This window comes from Colias croceus, chromosome 27, assembly GCF_905220415.1.
Source record: "Colias croceus chromosome 27, ilColCroc2.1".
Classification (NCBI taxonomy): Eukaryota; Metazoa; Arthropoda; class Insecta; order Lepidoptera; family Pieridae; genus Colias; species Colias croceus.
This window is the reverse complement of record NC_059563.1, coordinates 1992080-2015033: the sequence shown is the minus strand read 5'-3', so window position 1 is coordinate 2015033 and position 22954 is coordinate 1992080. Positions and strand designations below refer to the sequence as shown.

Genomic DNA, 22954 nt, shown 5'->3' with positions numbered 1-22954 from the left:
CCGATTTGAAAAATTCTTTCAGTGTTAGATAGCTCATTTATCGAGGAAGGCTATAGGCTATATATCATTACGCTAAGATCAACAGAGCCACGCGGGTGAAACCGCAAGGTGTAGCTAGTGGGTGTGTGTGTGTGCGGGGTGTGTGTGTACTGGGTGTGTGTCGTTTGTTTGAACGCGCTAATCTCAGGAACTACTGGTCCGATTTGAAAAATTCTTTCAGTGTTAGACAGCTCATTTATCTGTAGTGTGTAATGTATAATGTATGTTATGTATGTGTGCGTCATACTATAGTCCTGTGGTTCTTCAGTTTAAGTGCACTTGTAATAGCAGTTGTAATGACAGTATTATACACCCTACAGTCGAGTAAAGTGTTTTACCAACTATTGCGTTTCACCAACTATTGCATATCGAGGAAGGCTTATAGGCTATACAGGGTGGAAGGTTAAGATGGGGCATGAAGGGCAGGTACCTTAACCGTTGTAGCTACATGAAAACGTTCTTAGGAGACTATCCTTAAATTCTTGAGAAATTTTAATCTGCATTCACAGATTTTTGAAAAAATGTACGGTCAGCAAGGAAATCGGCAGTTTTCAAAAAAAATTTTTTTGATGCCAATCGATCCAGTTTCTCATGGGGATCAAAACACTCTAAAAGACCAACTAAGGTATGAGTACTAGAAAAGTCAGAAATCGCGAAAAACTATTTTCATTCATGAACAAGTAAAAAGACAAAGGCACAGCAGCATAACATGCCAGCGACGCGGGGCGTGAGCGGGCGGTGGCTGGCAGCTCGTGCACGAGATGAAAAATTATTTAAATTTGAATATCGAACGAACACGTCACATTTTTATGGCTTATGTAAACAATAACACATAGAAAACAAAAGTTACCAAAAGTTACTCTGTCTTCACTAAAAATGTCCTTAAATAATTTGGAACGTTTAGATCTGTTAGAGGCTTACTTTTTAAATAATAAAAACCCAACAGTTGCATTGGAATGGTACAGGAATATTTACCCAATGCGACAGGTACCGACGCGAAAGGTAATTGCGAATCTTGTAAAAAATCTAGCAGAAAGTGGCTCATTTAAGAAAAGCTTGACACGTCCGCGTCGTTCACGCGTATTGAATGAGAATACGCAATGTATGTTTTTTGTTATTATTTTGTTATTTATTATTTTCTTTGACAACCGTTTAATTAAATTAATGTTTCTTCTTATTGTCGGTATGTGTTTTAATAATCAGAAACAAAAAATATTGAAGCCTGAAAATCTCTTTGGAGTTTTCTATTAGCGCATCTTTTGTTGAATCACTTATTTTCTTAGTGAATGTGTGGAAATAGTTTTTCGCGATTTCTGACTTTTCTAGTACTCATACCTCAGTTGGTCTTTTAGAGTGTTTTGATCCCCATGAGAAACTGGATCGATTGGCATCAAAAAAAATTTTTTTGAAAACTGCCGATTTCCTTGCTGACCGTACATTTTTTCAAAAATCTGTGAATGCAGATTAAAATTTCTCAAGAATTTAAGGATAGTCTCCTAAGAACGTTTTCATGTAGCTACAACGGTTAAGGTACCTGCCCTTCATGCCCCATCTTAACCTTCCACCCTGTATATCACCACGCACCGTGGTGCAGCGGGTGTGTGTGTGCCGGGTGTGTGCACGCACCGTGGTGCAGCGGGTGTGTGTGTGCCGGGTGTGTGCACGCACCGTGGTGCAGCGGGTGTGTGTGTGCTGGGTGTGTGCACGCACCGTGGTGCAGCGGGTGTGTGTGTGCCGGGTGTGTGCACGCACCGTGGTGCAGCGGGTGTGTGTGTGCCGGGTGTGTGCACGCACCGTGGTGCAGCGGGTGTGTGTGTGCCGGGTGTGTGCACGCACCGTGGTGCAGCGGGTGTGTGTGTGCTGGGTGTGTGCACGCACCGTGGTGCAGCGGGTGTGTGTGTGCTGGGTGTGTGCACGCACCGTGGTGCAGCGGGTGTGTGTGTGCTGGGTGTGTGCACGCACCGTGGTGCAGCGGGTGTGTGTGTGCCGGGTGTGTGCACGCACCGTGGTGCAGCGGGTGTGTGTGTGCTGGGTGTGTGCACGCACCGTGGTGCAGCGGGTGTGTGTGTGCTGGGTGTGTGTGTGCTGGGTGTGTGCACGCACCGTGGTGCAGCGGGTGTGTGTGTGCTGGGTGTGTGCACGCACCGTGGTGCAGCGGGTGTGTGTGTGCCGGGTGTGTGCACGCACCGTGGTGCAGCGGGTGTGTGTGTGCTGGGTGTGTGCACGCACCGTGGTGCAGCGGGTGTGTGTGTGCTGGGTGTGTGCACGCACCGTGGTGCAGCGGGTGTGTGTGTGCTGGGTGTGTGTGTGCTGGGTGTGTGCACGCACCGTGGTGCAGCGGGTGTGTGTGTGCCGGGTGTGTGCACGCACCGTGGTGCAGCGGGTGTGTGTGTGCCGGGTGTGTGCACGCACCGTGGTGCAGCGGGTGTGTGTGTGCAGCGGGTGTGTGTGTGCCGGGTGTGTGCACGCACCGTGGTGCAGCGGGTGTGTGTGTGCCGGGTGTGTGCACGCACCGTGGTGCAGCGGGTGTGTGTGTGCCGGGTGTGTGCACGCACCGTGGTGCAGCGGGTGTGTGTGTGCCGGGTGTGTGCACGCACCGTGGTGCAGCGGGTGTGTGTGTGCCGGGTGTGTGCACGCACCGTGGTGCAGCGGGTGTGTGTGTGCCGGGTGTGTGCACGCACCGTGGTGCAGCGGGTGTGTGTGTGCAGCGGGTGTGTGTGTGCCGGGTGTGTGCACGCACCGTGGTGCAGCGGGTGTGTGTGTGCCGGGTGTGTGCACGCACCGTGGTGCAGCGGGTGTGTGTGTGCAGCGGGTGTGTGTGTGCCGGGTGTGTGCACGCACCGTGGTGCAGCGGGTGTGTGTGTGCCGGGTGTGTGCACGCACCGTGGTGCAGCGGGTGTGTGTGTGCCGGGTGTGTGCACGCACCGTGGTGCAGCGGGTGTGTGTGTGCAGCGGGTGTGTGTGTGCCGGGTGTGTGCACGCACCGTGGTGCAGCGGGTGTGTGTGTGCCGGGTGTGTGCACGCACCGTGGTGCAGCGGGTGTGTGTGTGCCGGGTGTGTGCACGCACCGTGGTGCAGCGGGTGTGTGTGTGCCGGGTGTGTGCACGCACCGTGGTGCAGCGGGTGTGTGTGTGCCGGGTGTGTGCACGCACCGTGATGCAGCGGGTGTGTGTGTGCAGCGGGTGTGTGTGTGCCGGGTGTGTGCACGCACCGTGGTGCAGCGGGTGTGTGTGTGCCGGGTGTGTGCACGCACCGTGGTGCAGCGGGTGTGTGTGTGCCGGGTGTGTGCACGCACCGTGGTGCAGCGGGTGTGTGTGTGCTGGGTGTGTGCACGCACCGTGGTGCAGCGGGTGTGTGTGTGCCGGGTGTGTGCACGCACCGTGGTGCAGCGGGTGTGTGTGTGCTGGGTGTGTGCACGCACCGTGGTGCAGCGGGTGTGTGTGTGCCGGGTGTGTGCACGCACCGTGGTGCAGCGGGTGTGTGTGTGCTGGGTGTGTGCACGCACCGTGGTGCAGCGGGTGTGTGTGTGCCGGGTGTGTGCACGCACCGTGGTGCAGCGGGTGTGTGTGTGCTGGGTGTGTGCACGCACCGTGGTGCAGCGGGTGTGTGTGTGCCGGGTGTGTGCACGCACCGTGGTGCAGCGGGTGTGTGTGTGCTGGGTGTGTGCACGCACCGTGGTGCAGCGGGTGCGCCGTGTACATGAGCTCTGCGTCGCGCGCCCGCATGCCGGCGCGGTCCACGTAGAGCGCCAGCGCCGCGAACACGAGCAGCCAGTCCGCGCCCGCGGGCCGCGCGCACAGCGGCCGCGCGCCCGAGTGCGACAGGAACACGCTCACCTGGTTCTCGGGGTGCACCAGCGCTGCAACCACAACAACGACACGTCACAAACAAAACAATATGCGTACTGCACGTTCGTACACACGTACGTACGTGCGTGCGTATTTAACTGGTACGTACGCATTACGTGTGAATTGCATGTATTTTTTTTTGTTTTGTTATACATATTTCGTAGCACTTCGTATCGAAGCCGCAAGCAAACTGCCACCAGCAACCAAAAGCCACACGTGCCGCAGATGAAAAATGCAAATGCCGGCGACACGACCGGTGGCATGAAAACATAGTACGTGTACGAAACTCGATGCCCATCACAGATAATGCGGCGAGTCAAAATCAAATGCAGCGTACATGCGCACGTCACACTACCTCTACTTTCTCACTACTTACGTATGTATGTATATTACACGTGTACATACACGCATGTATGTGCGTGTTTGTTTGTATGTTTTTTTTTTATTACGCAAGTGTGTGTGCGCTACTCACAAACAGCCGGTCTATCCAAGTCCGCACGCAGCGTATGCGCAACCAGCCCCCCACGGTAGCCGAGTATAAGCCTTCCGCGGCAAAGCTGCACACTGAGTACGGGCGCGGCGGCTCGTAGTTCAGCCACACGGTATCGTCGCGCGGCCGTGCGTGTTATCTCGTATACGAGCACCACCCATGAGTTCTGTGTATTACAAGTAGATACGGGTTAAAAACTTGTAAAAATTAAAGGTTACAGTACGCGTCACGTAAAAAGAACGCTGGATGAAAGTGATGGGGTGTGTTTGCACATGGATCGAGTTTTGCACGAAAGCTATGTGCCGATTATTTTATTTTTGAACTAGGCTCGCGAATCGTGGCTTCGCAACTACCTATTTGTTATTCTTATACCATCTCATAACACCAGATAGACCGATAAATCGCCAATGCGCAGCTTAGCCGTCAGCGTTCTTTTTACTTGACGCGACTTGTGGTTTTATTAAATAAATGACAATGAAATACAGAAATTATGACATTTGACATGTTCCATGTTTATACTCACTACATAGTATAAAACAAAGTCGCTTTCTCTGTCCCTATGTCCATATGTATACTAAAATCTTTAAAACTACGCAACGGATTTTGATGCGGCTTTTTTAATAAATAAGAGTTATTCAAGGGGAAGGTTTTAGTATATAATTTATTAGGTTTGGACAAAGCGGGCGAAGCCGCGGGCGGTAAACTAGTATATAATATTAGAATAGAGAGAGAGAGAGAGAGAAGAACACAACTGAACAGAATCACATCTCAAAAAAGTAATGGTAAGTTAAATTTTGGAAAATAAAGTTATTAAGTTTAAGAATCAAATTTTGTCCGTTATCTTGTTCGCAAAAGAAACCACTCCGTTCTATTAGATCTATTATATTTATATATTAACTGCAATAATCTTTTTTTTATTTTTTTTTATGCACTAACCTGCCGTTTACACACGACCGCGAACCCGTACGCAGACCCGCCCAATTCCCCCACCGCTACATCCACGGCTCCCTTCGCCTCTGCCAGCTTCACACTTTCTGCTTCTGGACATTCTAGTGCTCGTATCGGTACGAGCCGCACGTGTCTCCCCCGACCCGCAATCACCACTGTTGAAAATAACAAAAAAAAACATTATAAATATATGTTTCTATCGTGAGATTATAATATGTGAACACGCATTATTTCTAATGGTAATCTTTAAAATTTTTCAACCTTTATAAGCATTTTTTGTGCAAGTATATATTCCAGAAGCATGTTCGTTAGAGTAACCGGGTTTCAGAAGCATTTTAATCTGTGTGATTGTGTTCCATAAAACAATATGACGTGATCGCGTTCCAGATTCACGACCTATGCGACCATGTTTCAGACTCACGACCAATGTGACCATGTTCCATAATCACTATATTATGTGTAACCACGTTCCATAATCACTATATTATGTGCGACCACGTTCGATAATCACGATATTATGTGTGACCACGTTCCATAATCACGATATTATGTGTGACCACGTTCTATAATCACGATATTATGTGTGACCACGTTCCATAATCACGATATAATGTGCGACCACGTTCCATAATCACGATATTATGTGTGACCACGTTCTATAATCACGATATTATGTGTGACCACGTTCCATAATCACTATATTATATGCGACCACGTTCCATAAACACGATCCGTGTGACCGCTCCATGGCGAGCAGCGTGTTCGCTTGCCGCACTTGCACTTGCACGCACAGCACACGCCGCCACCATTGAGATAATATTACTACGTATGGAGGAGATACCACGAACAAAATCTGTGCGCCATATTTTTGCTCTAACTAAGTTTTAAAAATAATTATCTAGTTAGGTACTTACCGATGAAAGTTATTCCTTTGCACTTTTCCGTATTATTTGTGCAACATCGTAACACACACGAAGGCATACTTGATGCGTTTCACTTTAAAACAAATAAAAGATGAGCGCGCAGTTACGCCATATGGCGTATGTTGAGCGGAACACGAGCGCCGCCACTCACCCAGCAGGTGCTCGCTGGGCACGTAGAGCGCGCGCGCGACGGGCGCGTGGCTGCGGCGCGGCAGCAGCTCGCGGCGCTCCAGGTCGAGCAGCGCCAGGCCGAAGTCCCCGCCCAGGCACAGGCGGCCGCGCTCCACCACGCACGCGCACTGCACGCCGCGCACGCCCGCCCACGCCGACGCGTCCACCAGCGCCGCGGCGCTGTACACCTGCAATAAACGATACAAACACATCACAAACAGTTATAATTTATTTATTTATTTCAAAAATGGCTTACCAACTACACAGATACATAATATTTTGTTCAAACAATTCAAAATTAACTTAAAATACACATTAGTATTTACGTATCTAAATTACAGGTAGGCACCGCTTTAACAATATTTCATAAAAATTAAATTATAAATTGAATAATTATATAACTAACTGTGCAGCCCGCGCTGTACACCTGCAATACACATTAACAACTATAATAACATACGGCCAGAAACGCAGCCGCGTTGTACACCTGCGCAAAACGATACAAACACATCACAAACAGTTACAATTATATAACCAACTGTGCAGCCCGCACTGTACACCTGCAATACACATTAACAACTATAATAACATACGGCCAGAAACGCAGCCGCGTTGTACACCTGCGCAAAACGATACAAACACATCACAAACAGTTACAATTATATAACCAACTGTGCAGCCCGCGCTGTACACCTGCAATACACATTAACAACTATAATAACATACGGCCAGAAACGCAGCCGCGTTGTACACCTGCGCAAAACGATACAAACACATCACAAACAGTTACAATTATATAACCAACTGTGCAGCCCGCGCTGTACACCTACAATACACATTAACAACTATAATAATACTAGCTTTCCGCCCGCGGCTTTGCCCGCGTTTTCAGAAAAAACCCCGCATAGTACACTTTCCCGTGGGATTTCCGGGATAAAACCTATCCTATCTCTCAAGTTGGATCGAACTACACATGGTGTGCGAATTTTATTATAATCGGTTAAGTGGTTTAGGGGTCCATTGAGGACAAAAATTATGACACGAGATTTATATATATTAAGATATGGCCAGAAACGCCGCAGCCGCGTTGTACACCTGCGCAAAGCAATACAAACACATCAGAAACAATTATATTGTTATATAAGCAGCATATAACTAACAGTGCAGCCCGCGCTGTACACCTGCGCATGCACAATACACATCAAAAACAATTCGAAATGATATTTCCCATTACTAATAAGAAAGTAAAAATCTTTATTCATAAATTAAATATAGATAAAAGTTACAATATCATCAAAATTAAACATTTTAAAAATTATAGCTCTTTTACACTTTAAAAATAAATAGCGAAACACACCATTACAATCCATAAAATCAAAAATGTATGCTTCACTACCATCAAAATTACCAAATCAAGATTTAAATCTGAAACAATAAAACACAACTTACACATTTATCCGGCAAGTTGTTCCTCTTCAATATCCTATGCAGTTCACTCAACGCGACAACCCACTTCGTCTTCTCCGACTCCGATTCCGCCAACATGAGTGTATGGTAACGTTTGCCGCCTTCTAATTGCGACGTTGATATCTGTAGAAATTACTTGTTTTACAATAATGAAGAGTAGAAATAGCAAAGGGCCTAGGATAGATCCTTGAGACACCCCAATCATTTAATTGTCCCTATATATCTTTAATTATATAATTTATCATTCTACAATGATAATAAGGAAATGTTACTGTAATTGTACAGTTTTTATATTTACTTTAATTTCAATTAATATCTATTTAATAAGTTTGTACTATGATCACCAAATCAAAGGCTAACCTCACGACAATTCTATAAATATAATTATTTCTTGATAAAAGATCATTAAAACGTTATTTATTGGGACAACTACGATTTTATTACAATGAGAGGCAAAAATTGCTTTTGGACATCATCCAATGATTTTTTAAGTCAAGGTTTTAATTACTTTATCCACCAAAAAAACTATTTCCCAAATAAAACCTTCCTCACCTTCCTTATGAATAAATAAACAAACAAACTAACCCTAAATATACACGGTATGTCGCGTTTGCTCGCGTGTATCACGTCAGAGTCCTTCACTGACGTGACGCTGAACTCCGGGTCGCGCATGTCCAGCACTTGACTGACGCACACTGACGGTAACGCGTTTCTGAAAGTAAAAAAAAAAATTTAGATATATTTTTTTTTTAATAGAAAAAAAATTGACCACAAAGCGTAATTCGAACCCGCGTAAATAATCGAAATTGTAAAAAAATGCTATGATGAAACATGAAAATTATAAATTCAAAATCTGAAAAAAAAAATAGTATAAAGACCTTGTGTAACACCAATATGAATATTTATGTAATAGTAGGTACTTCAAGAAAGGATATCTAATTAAAATGATTTGAGTAAAACTTACCTATCTTGCGATATGTCGTAAAGGAACAGTTTGAAATCACAGACGACAACAAATTGCCGCATCCACCCCTTTTTGACACCGCCTGGTTTTGGCACCTATAAACAATATATTATTGAATTTTATTAAAATTGCAATATTAAGGTTTTACTTCGATAATTGTTTTAAGAAAGGTTAACTCGGGAGTAATATAAAAGTTCCAATGATATAGGGTAGCTCTTAAGAATAAATATTTTTTACGTATATATGCGTAATAGTCAGCGCCTGCTTACACTTTGAACGTTGTTCAAACAAAATACTTGATGTATTTTGTTAAATAATAAAACAATTTATCTTCACCTTATCGTGCCTATTGTTTGATATGGAACTTTACTTTAACGCGTCTGAGTAAATGATATGGAGCTTTAACAAGTCTGATTGTATATGGTAGTATATTACGATGTATAGTAGTGATGTGTTGTGATGATGTGATATAGTGGTGATCATTACTTGTTTTTTTACGTACAGTATAACACAGTTGTTATTCTGGTCAGTTCAGTAGAACTGATCACACCTTTACATGTCACTTGAATGCGATATCTTGCCTCATCACGCTGGTCCCGCCCGCGCCGGTTTAACGCACGCGGCAACCTAAACACTTATTACTACTGGTACCTTGACGATTCCCTCGTACGCGATGTCTTGCCTCATCCCGCTGGTCACGCCAGTTTAACGCACGCGGCAACCTAAACACCTGGCACAACAAGTACCTTGACGTATCCCTCGTACGCCATGTCTTGCCTCATCCCGCTGGTCACGCCAGTTTAACGCACGCGGCAACCTAAGCACCTGGCACAACAAGTACCTTGACGTATCCCTCGTACGCCATGTCTTGCCTCATCCCGCTGGTCACGCCAGTTTAACGCACGCGGCAACCTAAACACCTGGCACAACAAGTACTTTGACGTATCCCTCGTACGCCATGTCTTGCCTCATCCCGCTGGTCACGCCAGTTTAACGCACGCGGCAACCTAAACAGCTGGCACAACAAATACCTTGACGTATCCCTCGTAGGCGGTGCCCTGGCCGCGCGCCGGGTCGATGCCGAGCGGGCGGCGGCAGCGCTCGGCGGGCAGCGGGCAGCGCGGCGCCACGCGCGCGCAGCACGCCGTGTGCACGGCCACGCCGCAGCGCTCGCACACCACGCCCTGCCGCGTCACGCCGATCTGACGCACACCGGTTTACACGTAAACATGTAGTTATTGACATAAAACCATAAAGTACAAGTTCAAAGTTTAGATATCACGCCGGTCTGACGCACACCGGTTTACACGTAAACATGTAGTTATTGACATAAAACCATAAAGTACAAGTTCAAAGTTTAGATATCACGCCGGTCTGACGCACACCGGTTTACACGTAAAATATAGTCATTGATATAAAACCATAAGGTACGAGTTCAAAGATTAGATATCACGCCGATTTGACGCACACCGGTTTTGTCATGTTACAAATCGAAAATAAAGCGTGAGCGACCCGAACACAAGTTTAGTGTCAGAAGTGGAAAATCTTTGAAAAGAATCAAAGATACCAAAATCGTCGCTTTACTACATGATGTGACGGTATTGCCGTGTCCAAAGAAATTTCACTTCAATTTATTGACATAAAAATACAGTTGCGTAATATATAATAGGTTTTTGGACATTGTATGATATAGTTTCACTGTAACCTGTCTGATTGTATGGTATAGTTTCACTTTAGCCCGTCTCATTGTATGATAGTTTCACTTTAACATATATGATTATATGATATTGTTTCGCTTTAACCCGTCTCATTGTATGATATAGTTTAACTTTAACCTGTCTGATTGAAAGATATTTTCACTTTAACGTGTTTGATTATATGATATTGTTTCACTTTAACCTGTCTCATTGTATGATATAGTTTAACTTTAACCTGTCTGATTGTATGAAAGTTTCACTTTAACATGTCTGATTATATGATATTATGAAATTTAGTATGCAGACATATTATATTCTTTATTAATACCTTTACTAATCTCTGATAAATTTAATATTTCAAACACTCACCATAAGAGAAGTGCAGTGGTTACACTTTGTTGGACTGCTGAATGTTCTGACTAAAAATTGGTGAAGTTTCTGCTTGCCCGCCACAGGCGGCGCGGTGGACGTGTCCTGTAGGGAATACTGCTAGAGGTTAGTGGCTATCTGATCGATATCGGTTTAGGATTTTAGGTTTAGAAAACTGCTGCGGTTTTTTGGAAATCTGTTCATTTTAGGTACAGAATTGTCTATTCGTTTATTAAAGATGTTTATGGATTCTTGAATGATGAAGAGAAGTTGTTTGAAACGAGAAAAATTGTTTTTCGTGTCTATTCATGAAATAATTTTTAGTAAAGATTTTTTATGTTTAAACATAGTTTAATTAATTAACATAAAGATTCTATGTATTTAATTTTGTATTTTTGATGAATAAAATGATTATGATTATGCTTTGCACTGTCTAGTTGAATTTATGTTGCAGACCTGGAATATGTCTGTTAAGAAACTGTGCTTCGAATAGATCACATCAATCAATAAATTTTTAATAATTCCTAAAAATGTGTCAATGTGAGCAGAGTTACAAAATTAGGATGTAATATGGCACATAAACCTAAATATTACTGGTCATTCTACTGGGCTCAAAACCCTGGAAGTTACGTCTAATTTTAAATTAGGATTAAAATTAGGATGAGGCAACTTTTAATAACATATACATACATAAACGGCCAAAAATACACCAATAATACATACAGTGGACATTTCGCTCGGTGAACTCTTGCACGAAATGGGCGATGCTGCGCGCTGTTCCATCTCATCTTGAGATTCGGCTGAACCGCTTAACGCCGTTGATTGTTGGGAGCCGTACATTCTCTGTTTTGAATATTTATTATTAGTTTTTTCGTTTTTTGTTTATCTAGTTCACGTTTTTCATATAAATGAGTATAATATCTTATGATTTTGGCCGAGGATAGTTAATTTTATTTTAATGTTATTAAGTTTAGTTTTTTCGATATACCTACATAATATTTCATCTTTGTATCGAAAATGGTTGTTTACTCATAACATTTGGTCATGAGCACATATCTAAAATGAACGTTAAAATAATAAAAATTTGGTCGTTTTAGAATCCAAAAAAAATCAAATGAAAATGTAAATTTTAAAAGACAAAGCACGCTTCACATTTTTTCATTTGAATTGATACATATACATCTTCAAAATTTCACAAGTTGTTAATTTTTCATTATCTTAGTTAAAACGGTCACTTTTTTATTTTAAACACAATCAAATTCTAAAATCAGTAATATAACACCATACACTAGGGTGAATATTAGTACTGATTAGATAATACTTATGAAAACTTTTAATGGAACAAAAATAGACGTCGTCAGAGTCGATTTTAGTTTGACTATAAACATGGCACAAAAAACATATTAGTCAATATTTAAAAAAGCGCAGAAACATGCAATTAAACACAAAATATAAATAAAAAAAACAAACAAACATAATCACCTTCGAGTTACAACAATGCTGCACATTTCTATAACGATACTGCGGCGACATCTATGCGTAAAAGCGGTAAACAAAATTATAGCAAAATAATAAGCGGTTAATTAAACAAAATTACTTATTAGTCACAAAAAATAGTGTGCCGAGCACACGTGTCAGAAGTGAAATTTCTTTGGCAAGATTCAAAGATACCAAAATCGTCGCCTTACTCCATGACAAGACCTTAAAATTTAACTCACAACGCGCCTAAAGAAGTTTCACTTCGATAACATGATTATGAGCACAATTAATATGTGATTTAGTTTATTATAACCTCGACCTTAAGCGATGGTGATCACTTGATTAATATTAATGAATATAAAAAGTATAGGTTCCGACTTTCTTGACTGTTCTATACGGGCTTGATTCATATTGGTCAATATAAAAAAAATAACTGGTTCCAATGCTCGTCATTTCTGTATGGACTTCATTATTAAAATAAAACAAATGCTTAACACATAATTGTCTGTGTTAAATAGTGTTATATTTTATTCACTTTTTTAACACACTATTATAAGCTTCACCTGTATTGTATGTAACCGACTCCTTAAGACTCGGTTTTGACTCACTAAAATCATTATAAAACATCAAAAATATTCATAATTTATCCCAAAACATCTTCACTTCTATTCTTAATTGACTATACTTCTAAAAAAAACAAAAATATCTATATATGAACTGCATACTACTCTAAAACTACCAAACTAATATACACGTTCTAATAAATTTAAATATATACGTAATGACAAACAAACATACCTTCTGCTCGCTGTTAATCGTACTGACATTATCGTAATGCCTCTCAGCCGGCGCGTCTTTCAGAAACTGCTCTAAGTAGCTCATTTGTGACGGTGGTCGGTCCAAAACTGAAACACATAATATTTACCTATAACATTACATTGCTATGCAAAAATGAACTTTATAAGTATGAACATTAAGGGTGAAAAACACATAAACCAATCCCAACCGGTAACCATATTTGAAAACTATACTAATTGATTGTGTACAGTCGAGTGCTAAAGTGTTTACTACAAATAATATATATTTAATACAATATACTGTGCGATAAAGCCCTTACATACACGAAAAATATAATCCTTAAATAAGAGAGGACATAATAGGTGTCAAAAATCTTTTTAGGAGACACACACTTAAGTACCCGACTATACATGACATGTTTTAGTGAACAATTTGGGGCATGACATGCAAGTTGGACGATTACAATAGACGCTGTACAAACTACTATCCCGTGTATACGAATCAATATTTATATATATATACAATGCCTTTCAAGTTAAATTTTGAAAAAACAAGCAGCTCTAGAAATTTCTACATGTGTTCGTAGAAGTTTCTAGACGTTTATATTGTTATTGACATATCAAATATTACATTATGAATAAACAGTGTATAAAAAAATTTTTGTTACTAAAATCCAATCCACACAATATAAATATATTTTTACAAATCAAAATATAATTTAGTAATATTAAATAATGACTCGCATCCCAGGAATGTTTACAAAAAGAACGAGGGTAGTTTACAATAAAACAGATTAGTCAATACCTATGTGCGTATACAAACAAGTGTTAAAGAAAATAAAACCATGTCGCATAATGCGTTATGTGGTGTTATGAATGGACATCATTATATTTATACTCTGTGGTGAAATTCCGCTATCTGTGATATAGTCTGTGGTCTGTCACATCCATGCCACCGCAGGAAGCTCAAGCAAAAGCGAAGCATTTCATGTTTTGGGGGTATATAATCGTTTCCACTATACAATTAAAAATGGCCGAAAGGGTAGGTGTCATTGTTTTGGAGTCAAATTTGAAGTGCCAAATTTTGTTAACCTTTTAAGAAGCATTAAGATGAAATCAATCAATTGGAACAATATACATTACGAACCTACATTTACTCAGGTGAAATTATTAATTCACGATTTTTTTTTTATAATAGTTTGTAGCATTCTCTTTCTTAAATCAGTTTGAAGAAGTAACTTAACATAGTCCTTAACTACACTTAAACAAAATTTTCTTCCCTCCTACAAAAAATTACACGGACACAAAACAAAAATCCCATCCCAAAACGGACCTCCAAAACAGTGACGACACATACAAACATAATTTTATTCTTTACACTTGCTCGTACTTACAATGGAACGATAGGAAATATGACAACTATGTTATTATCTAAGAACGCAGCACAAAGACATGAATCCATTAAATAAAAAACCTTTAAAAATACGAACAATATCTGTTGTAAAACATACAAAAAATATAATCTCATGTAGGATACCTTAAGTACACTTTTTACCCCTATGTTATTTAGTACTTAATAAAATATTTTTTTTTATCTAATATAATTTTTTTATCTATCTAATAATAATATTGACATAACCAACAGATATTGTACAGAGGACAAAACAAAATAAACAATCACAATTTCTAATCTAAAGGACATTATAAGTTATTTAGCCAAAAGCACGAACCGTTCTCTTCTTTGCCGCTCCAATATGTAGATTTCGTCGATCCCTGCCTGGCTGCTTGCGAAATTACAACTTTATTTTAAAGGTAATAAAGTTCAAATTTCAATATCGTATCCATTTATAGTAAAGTCAACCAAAACTAACTTTAATATCAAGGGAATAAAGTCGACATTCCTATGTCAGTTACTTGATGGAACGTTAGGGTAAACATAATAAAAAACAAAATAACAGGACAGTACAATAGGTTTAATATCATATAGGTTCTGTACATATTGCACATTTGTACACCTTGCTTATACAAAATCGCCATCGTCACACATATGACGGTACCAAAGCTAACAAAAAAAAATTAAATGCGTAAATAATCCTCTTAAAATAACAGACTAACCAAAGATTAGAGACGTCAACAGTCGACTTACTGAAGCTGGCAATTATTTGCATGTACAACGATTATTTAGAAATATAAACCTTATGCATATATAATTTAAGTACATAATTCCTTGCATTTCGAACTTAAAAGACGTTCATATATGTTAAGGCACTAGTTGCACCGTAGATTTTAAGGCTCATCTTTTTTTAGTAGTATGTCGCTTATAAACCTTAAGTATACATTATGGTAACCGAGCAATTGCCAACTTAAGTATCCAACTTATAGGTATCGTAAAATAAAAGTAATAAATAATAAAAAAATGCCTTTAAACAGTAACAGCACAAGTTAGTGTCATCTTAGTAATAATTAGTGTAAAATTATTAATTTAATTGTTAAAATGCTATACTCTTTACGCACTGGTAAATAAAAAAGATGACACCAACTAAAGAAATAAATAATATACAAGAACTGAGATTCTAAAATTGATCTAAAAAGTATCTAAACTATGGCAATTCTGCACTGTGTTGTCATGTTGCATAAAATAAAGTTCTTGTTTTAAACACAACCTTAAAATCTATACAGTAGGGTCTATTTTTATTTAATACTTAATGAAATGGATGAATAAAAACAGATTTATTTTCGGTGGGTGGATTTCAAAATTCGTAAATTGTGGAAAAACTACACTAAAATACTGGCAACCTTTATAAAAACCTACGCACGTGTTGTGTTTAAATTAAGAACATTTAAAGATAATTGACACGAATAAATAAAAATTAAAATAAACAAAAAAATGACTAGTTCGAGTGGTAAAGGTTATTTGAATAAGATCTTTGGTAATAGCGTTCTTTGGGACTAGATTAAAATATGTAGACTAGATATTGAGTCGCTTTGCAAACGGCCATTTCTTACGAAATAAAATAATTTCACTCAGCCGTATGTCAATCAGTTGAGCATAATACAATTTGATTCAAAATAAAACATCAATATGATTAAAATAAAAATATCAGTGATTGCTAAAATTCGAACATTAAAATATACACCGATCGAATTGCAAATTTCATGTATTAGCCGTAAATCTGATGGTAAACTAAAATAGCAACACCCCATATACATGACGTCACGCCAAAAAACAAGTACGGTAGAGGTATGTTCGATCTATACCACGCGCGAACTGTCATCACGAACAACACAATGCAGATAAAAAAAACACAATAAGATAGCACGGGTTGAAAACAAAAAAAAAAGTAAAATATAAGAATTAAAATTAAGAAAAAACCACGCGTCCAACGCGTTAAATGCAATACAAAATGCGTTTTGGCCCCAATAACAATTTGAATTTTTTAAATCACAAACGACGTTCGTATTTCGAAAATCACAGTTCCAATTTGGAATTCACAGACAACGCATCGCATGTACCATAGAGTCCATAAAGGCAGAGACAAGTTTATTTTCGTTTTTTTCGTCGCGGACGACGTTTGACTTTGTGGATCCCAACATTCCATTTTGACATTAGATGGGATGGTTTCCCGGTTAGTTTCACGTTTCGTGTGTGTATTGGGTGGGATTGTGCGGTAACATGTAACGAGAACAAAAAGAAAAGGTGCACTAAATAAACGTCTTATTTATACACACTGTGCTGTAAAATAAATACTTATAATAAAGAACACATACAACTAAAAATACCCATCATAATATACCAAAAATAGACATAAAAATTGTGCATTGTATATCTAGACATAATATTATTATCAAATAGGACAGAAATAAAATAAAAAATATTGATTCTTAAATACGTTTATTAATCGAAGCTTCATTTGAGATAAATTAATTTTCAACCCTAACTACTATGCAATAAGGAGTATTTCAAAATGTGTAGTTTAAAAACTATAGAATCATAAAATTAATTCAAATGTCTATTTCTATATCGAGATCTCTTAATACGTAATTTATCCGGTAGTGATATAGGAAAACATGTCGGTGTCCCACCTGAAAGTAACGCTATTAAAAAACCCATTCTACCCCAAGAAAAGAAAATGCAAAAAAAGTACTTGTAAAATAAAGACCAACTAAGCGTGTACTAAAAGATACCTAGAATATGTGAAAAACATACTAGAACCAAAATTATAAAGGAATTAAAATTCTTATAGCAAGAATGCATCCGTGTATTTGAGAGTGGCACTGTCAAAATGTGTTTTCTGTCAAACTTATTTGGTGGTTAAAATCGAACCTTTAAGAAAACAATTCATAAATATAGCATATGAAAAAGATTGGACCCAAGACCCTTCCTTGAAGTACCCCATACTAATAATGAGTTTCATATCGATAAATGTCACTATTTCGGGATGCGTATTAGCTCCCTGTGAGAAAATACTAATTTATATAAAGGACTGGAGCTAATTTTAAATGATCTGACAATGTTTTTTTAATTAATTAAATGTACACTCGATGGAAAGCTTATAACAAATCACTTATTATGCTTTAAATGCAAAACTAACAAACTAAAACAATTTTGATGAAATTTGGAAAAGAGTTCGAGTGAAATAGAAGACAAAAATGTATTTTGTCATAAAATAAATTGCACACTGTCGTACAGTGTTATTTAATGTTTCATTCTTGTTTACAACATGTTAATACATATACATTTTATGTGTCGGTAGGTCTCATTGTAAATAATATGTAAAAAAAAAAACTTTTCTGAGAAAAAAGAAGAAAGAAGGCTACTCTAACAAAAATTCGAACGAAATAAAAATGTCTATCCGCGCACGTGTTTGCGTGCGTGCGTGTATACGTTTGCGTGCTATTTCCTCCGTAGATATGACTTGCTGCGCGGATGTGTGCGTATATGTTGGTAGGAGTTTGCGTGTGTATGTTTGTCTGTCTGTGTGTCCGCGTGAATATACTCACAGGAGTTGTGCCCGTGCTGCGGCTGGTCGAGCTTGGCCTGCATGTCGCGTATGTGCTGCTCCTTGCGTTTCATGTCGTGCGCTAGCGTGTCCAGGCGTTGTCGAGTTTCCAATAGCTCCCTGAAAAATAAATAAAAACGTGTAATTTTTGTTAGAAAAAGTTTAAAAATACATTTAATAGTAACCCCCTGGAAATATAGTGTTTTTCGTTAGAACAAGGATAGCATGCGCGTGCACATTCACGTACGCAGATGTACGTATGCATGTGCGTGCGTATACGCATCTCTACGTGTTTGAATGCGTTATATATTATGTACAAGCTTTCCGCCCGCGGCTTCGCCCGCGTTTTCAAAGAAAAACCCGCATAGTGGATAAAACCTATCCTATGTGTTAATCCAAGTTACCCTCTATATTGTGCTAAATTTCATTCAAATCCATTCAGTAGTTTTTACATAAAAGAGTAACAAACATCCATACATCCATACATCCATACAAACTTTCGCCTTTATAGTAGTAGTAGGATGTGTATGTACATGCTCACCTCTGACTGGCCAGTAACTCCGCCCGGGTACGACTGAGCTCCTCGCCGACCGCCTGTTTGGCCTGTATCTCCGAGTGCAGCGACGACTGCAGCGTGAGTATCTCCATCTTGTCGACCTTCTGCGAGCGGCGGTTGCGCCAGCCGCCGGGCCCCGGGGGCCCCCCGCCGGGCCCTAGGGCTGGGGGCCCCACGCCGGGCCCTGCGCCTGGTGAGGCCGGCGCGGAAGTGCGGGACGCGGTTGCTATGACAACGAACAATAATCAAAAGTCAAGCACACTATTACGCACATACAAATGTAGTACATGTCGATTAAAAGCAAAAAAAAAAGCATAAAAAGCATTTAAATGGGATAAAACTATAATATTAATATCAATGTAGTACATTTTCACAGACTACACCAAAACCATGTCAAGTTTATGTGTGGCAGCAAACTACACTAATATAACAAACGTGACAGTTCATGAAGCGAATGATGTGTGATGCAAAATATAGAAACACAAAAGGTTAGAATAACCCAGATATTAAATCAAATGGACATGAATATAATAATAAAAGAGATTGTAAAATATCATACAGAAATAATTGATACATACAACATGCATACAACACCATTTAACAAAATGTTTAACAGTTGCTATCTTAAATTAAACCTTGTTTCATTGACATAAGGTTTATAATTGTTTGAAAATGAATCGTGTCTTTACGCAGTAAATGATTTAGATGCTGTAAAAATAAAATTATTATAAAATCTCACCGTGTTTCAAATAATCCAACTCCTCTGTCATCTTAGTGGCCAACGCTTGCAAGTATCCCCGAGCCTCTTTCTCGTCTGCCACCCATCTTATTATGTCTGCGATCTGTTACAAATATAAATACTTTAACCGACTGCACGAAAAAGAGGATATTTTTTTCTGCATAAAATGTATTTTTGTACACTTCGAAGTGTATGTGATGTAATATAAACTTACAAGTAGTTAAAATTGTAAGAAAATTTCAAAAGTTAATTTTCTTACAATTTAAAATTTTTATAAGCTACAACAACATTATTGCCGGAAACAGTACAAATATTTGACGAATAAGTATATTTCTAAAAAAAAAATAAAAATGTACCGTAAAATTTTACATTTCATATTTTTTTTTATCTATTTCCTATTGCTAACAAGAGAAAAAGAAGATAAGAGAACACACCTGCGTCTCCCAGTGCTGCATCGTGTCTCTCTTCGCGCGCAACTCTTCCAACTCCATCTCTAGCTGTCTCCTCTCGGCTTGCCAACGCCGTCCATTTTCTGCCATCTATGTTTAAGAGTTTGGGATTAATTTGTATCATAGTACAAAAATAATATTTATATCACAAACACGAAGCAAACTCGAATGCCTGACTCCATTTTTTATGCTAAAAAAAGAAACTTTTATGTTCAATAATTTAGAATTCATAGAGATAGTCACCAATATGTAACAAAATACACAAGTACCCAATCAAATCTAACTAATAACGAAATGCAATATTAAAGTTAAAAATAACAGCATATAAAGTTGACATTTCTTTCCTCGCTGACTGTCACAAGAATTATGTTGAACAGTCTAAATTTGGATATATTTTTCTGTAATTATAAACTAGATAGTAGTCATGTTAAGTAGTAATATTAAACGTAACAGAAACTAGTTAATATTTTACTAGCTGTGCCCTGCGGTTTTACCCGCAGTGCTCCACTCCTTTTGGTATTAGCGTGATGATATATAGCCTATAATAGCCTTCCTCAATTAATGGGCTATCTAAAACCAAAAGAATTTTTCAAATTGGACCTTTAGTTCCTGAGATTAGCTCGTTTAGATCGTTCAAACAAACAAACAAACAAACTCTTCAGCTTTATAATATTAGTATAGATGAAAAACTAAACTCACAGCATCCAAATCCTTAGCAAGCTTCCTATTTTCATTGATGAGCATTTGTTTATCTTCGCTATCTGTAAGCTGTTCTAACCGACGATTCTCCAATTTTTCCTTTGATGTTTGTAACTGTGAAGTAATTTATTTTGGTGTTAGGAATATAGAAAACAATTTTGTCTAAAACAGTTAATAACTGAAATCGGAATCCTCATTCTTTTTTTCTGTATCAGCTTCGTGTGAAATATCCCAAAAACATACTTGAAGCGTTAAAATTTGCATGTAAATATTTTGAAACAATGCTACCATTTCGATAGATAGCCAAAAATAATAAGATTCATTTAAAGAATATTTTTATTTCTGCGATTGATTCTTTAAAAATTATATTTAAAAATGCTATAAAACTAAAATACCATACTTCACCTTCATTAAAATTTGCACGTTTAAAAAAAAACTTGAGCGATGTCAAGGGACATCCGGATGGAACGAAGTGTTAAGTTAGAGAGAGACAGACAGAGAGCCACGCGCACGCCGCACAACTCCAGTAAAAAGTGTCGTGACAACTTTTCGCAATAATTTTTTCCGTCCAGCCCCCTTTCACAACGCGCGATAAGGAACATCGTTCTAAAATCTACAATATATCACCCTACAATATAATTTCCAACAAAATGTGGGTAGTCGCACATTACCTCTCTATTGAGCATGGACCGCAGAGCGTCAGTCTCGTGCAGTTGCTCGCGCAGAGCGGACACCTCGCTCGCGTAGCGCGCTTGTTGTTGAGCTAGAGATTCCGCGTATTGAGCCTATGAAAATATAAGAAAAATATTAAGAAAAGATTATTTATAAACACAAAAGTAAACTTTTAAATTGGAATGAGACTAACTGGAAGCACTTGTTATCAAATAAAACAAAAAAAAACATTTTGTTAAGTTTCAAATAAGCAAAAATTTATGGAATTTCCATTAATCACGAGACTAATTATTATACATGATATTATGTATTAAAAGCTGTATTCTAAGATAATGATTGACTAACTGATCCTCTTGAAATTGTAATTCGATCGCGTTTTCAAATCAATATTTTTCAATTTTTTTTATATACCTATGTATAATGAAGTTTATTCTTACACCTATCTCTTTTGCATTAGGATAACACATCTATAAACCAAATCAATTCTACAAAACTTCCACATTATCACATATCTACACACATAATATATTTACGACTTTACCTCAAGCGCTTCGATATCAGCTTGCAATTTGGCCACATCTGCAACAGCGCTGGGCGGTTCGACGCGTTGTAAGCGGAGCGATTCCTCACGTAACTTTCTTTCCTGTTATTAATTATATTTTTTATGTTTATTTTATGTTATCGCGATTTTTTTGCAAATAGATCAATTGTGGGATCTTTTTTAGAAGAGGATAAAATATTGTATGTACTTACTGATATAAAATGCACAAAACTATGTTATAGTGTGTAATTTTTTTTTTGTTCGCTCTAAACAAACTGTTTTGTACACAGTACTAAATATGTATTATTATATGTACGTAATATTATAAATGCAAAAGTATTTTATATACGCAATATTAAATATGCACTAAACCGATTTAGATAAAATTTGGTACAAAGATAGTTTGAGACATGAAAAAGAAAATAAGCTTACCTTAGTAGCCTCCGCGACAGCTGTTTCGAGTCTCGCCTCCATCTCCCTCCGTCCCTTATCAGCTCTTCTTATGTCTTGTCGTAACGCGTCTATCTTTTGCATTGCCACTTCTAACTCTTCTTCTTTGTCTCGAACCTGGTGGAATAAATATTAATTTGATTGAAGTTATGGCCATTGTTATTTTGGATTTGAAATTTAATTGATGTTTTTTTTTTTTATACAAATTAAAAATATATCAATATGTTTAGAGATATAAAAAACATATGAATATGTTTTTAAGGTTGCCTGGTAGATGTGGCTTTGACTCCTACGGCCTAAAAATAATCAATTGAATTTCATAAGACAGCAAAGGAAAAACTTTATATTTCAACTTAAAAGCATAAAGAAAATTTGATACCTAAATAATATAAGAATAGGAACAGCCTTCAGCCCTTCACTCTAAATAACAGGTTAACAATATTTTACAGCCGCATACAAATTTTTTATTGACACTATAATAGATTATAATATTTTTAACCCCCACCTGTCGGCTAAGTTTGTGTTTCTGCTGTCGCAATTCGGCCAATTTGTCGGCAACTTCACTGTATTCGGTCATAGCTAGCTTGCGCTGTGTGACCGCGTCCGCTAGCTCCTTATCCTAAAAAATACAAAAAAATAACATTATTTACATATAT

The 22954-nt window shown here is 38.7% G+C and overlaps 1 protein-coding gene across 4 annotated transcripts in view; it reads right to left on the bottom strand.

The window, feature by feature from the left end:
• LOC123703891 (serine/threonine-protein kinase Genghis Khan) overlaps nucleotides 1-22954 on the bottom strand; it is a 66710-nt gene that overhangs the window by 14580 nt on the left and 29176 nt on the right. For 2 of the 4 annotated variants that reach the window (XM_045652078.1, XM_045652079.1), the window contains exons 18-39: nucleotides 22804-22917; nucleotides 22281-22415; nucleotides 21849-21950; nucleotides 21307-21420; nucleotides 20636-20749; nucleotides 19922-20026; nucleotides 19488-19590; nucleotides 18734-18974; nucleotides 18194-18312; nucleotides 14923-14973; nucleotides 13194-13300; nucleotides 12399-12449; nucleotides 11640-11759; nucleotides 10917-11033; nucleotides 9882-10052; nucleotides 8851-8945; nucleotides 8472-8598; nucleotides 7869-8009; nucleotides 6400-6607; nucleotides 5314-5480; nucleotides 4360-4543; nucleotides 3713-3898 (exon numbers count right to left, since the gene is read on the bottom strand). In XM_045652078.1, the coding sequence (XP_045508034.1) occupies nucleotides 3713-3898; nucleotides 4360-4543; nucleotides 5314-5480; nucleotides 6400-6607; nucleotides 7869-8009; nucleotides 8472-8598; nucleotides 8851-8945; nucleotides 9882-10052; nucleotides 10917-11033; nucleotides 11640-11759; nucleotides 12399-12449; nucleotides 13194-13300; nucleotides 14923-14973; nucleotides 18194-18312; nucleotides 18734-18974; nucleotides 19488-19590; nucleotides 19922-20026; nucleotides 20636-20749; nucleotides 21307-21420; nucleotides 21849-21950; nucleotides 22281-22415; nucleotides 22804-22917 (2872 nt within the window). The remainder of the gene's footprint in view (nucleotides 1-3712; nucleotides 3899-4359; nucleotides 4544-5313; nucleotides 5481-6399; nucleotides 6608-7868; nucleotides 8010-8471; nucleotides 8599-8850; nucleotides 8946-9881; nucleotides 10053-10916; nucleotides 11034-11639; nucleotides 11760-12398; nucleotides 12450-13193; nucleotides 13301-14922; nucleotides 14974-18193; nucleotides 18313-18733; nucleotides 18975-19487; nucleotides 19591-19921; nucleotides 20027-20635; nucleotides 20750-21306; nucleotides 21421-21848; nucleotides 21951-22280; nucleotides 22416-22803; nucleotides 22918-22954) is intronic. The other 2 variants (XM_045652081.1, XM_045652080.1) reach the window with 2 other exon arrangements.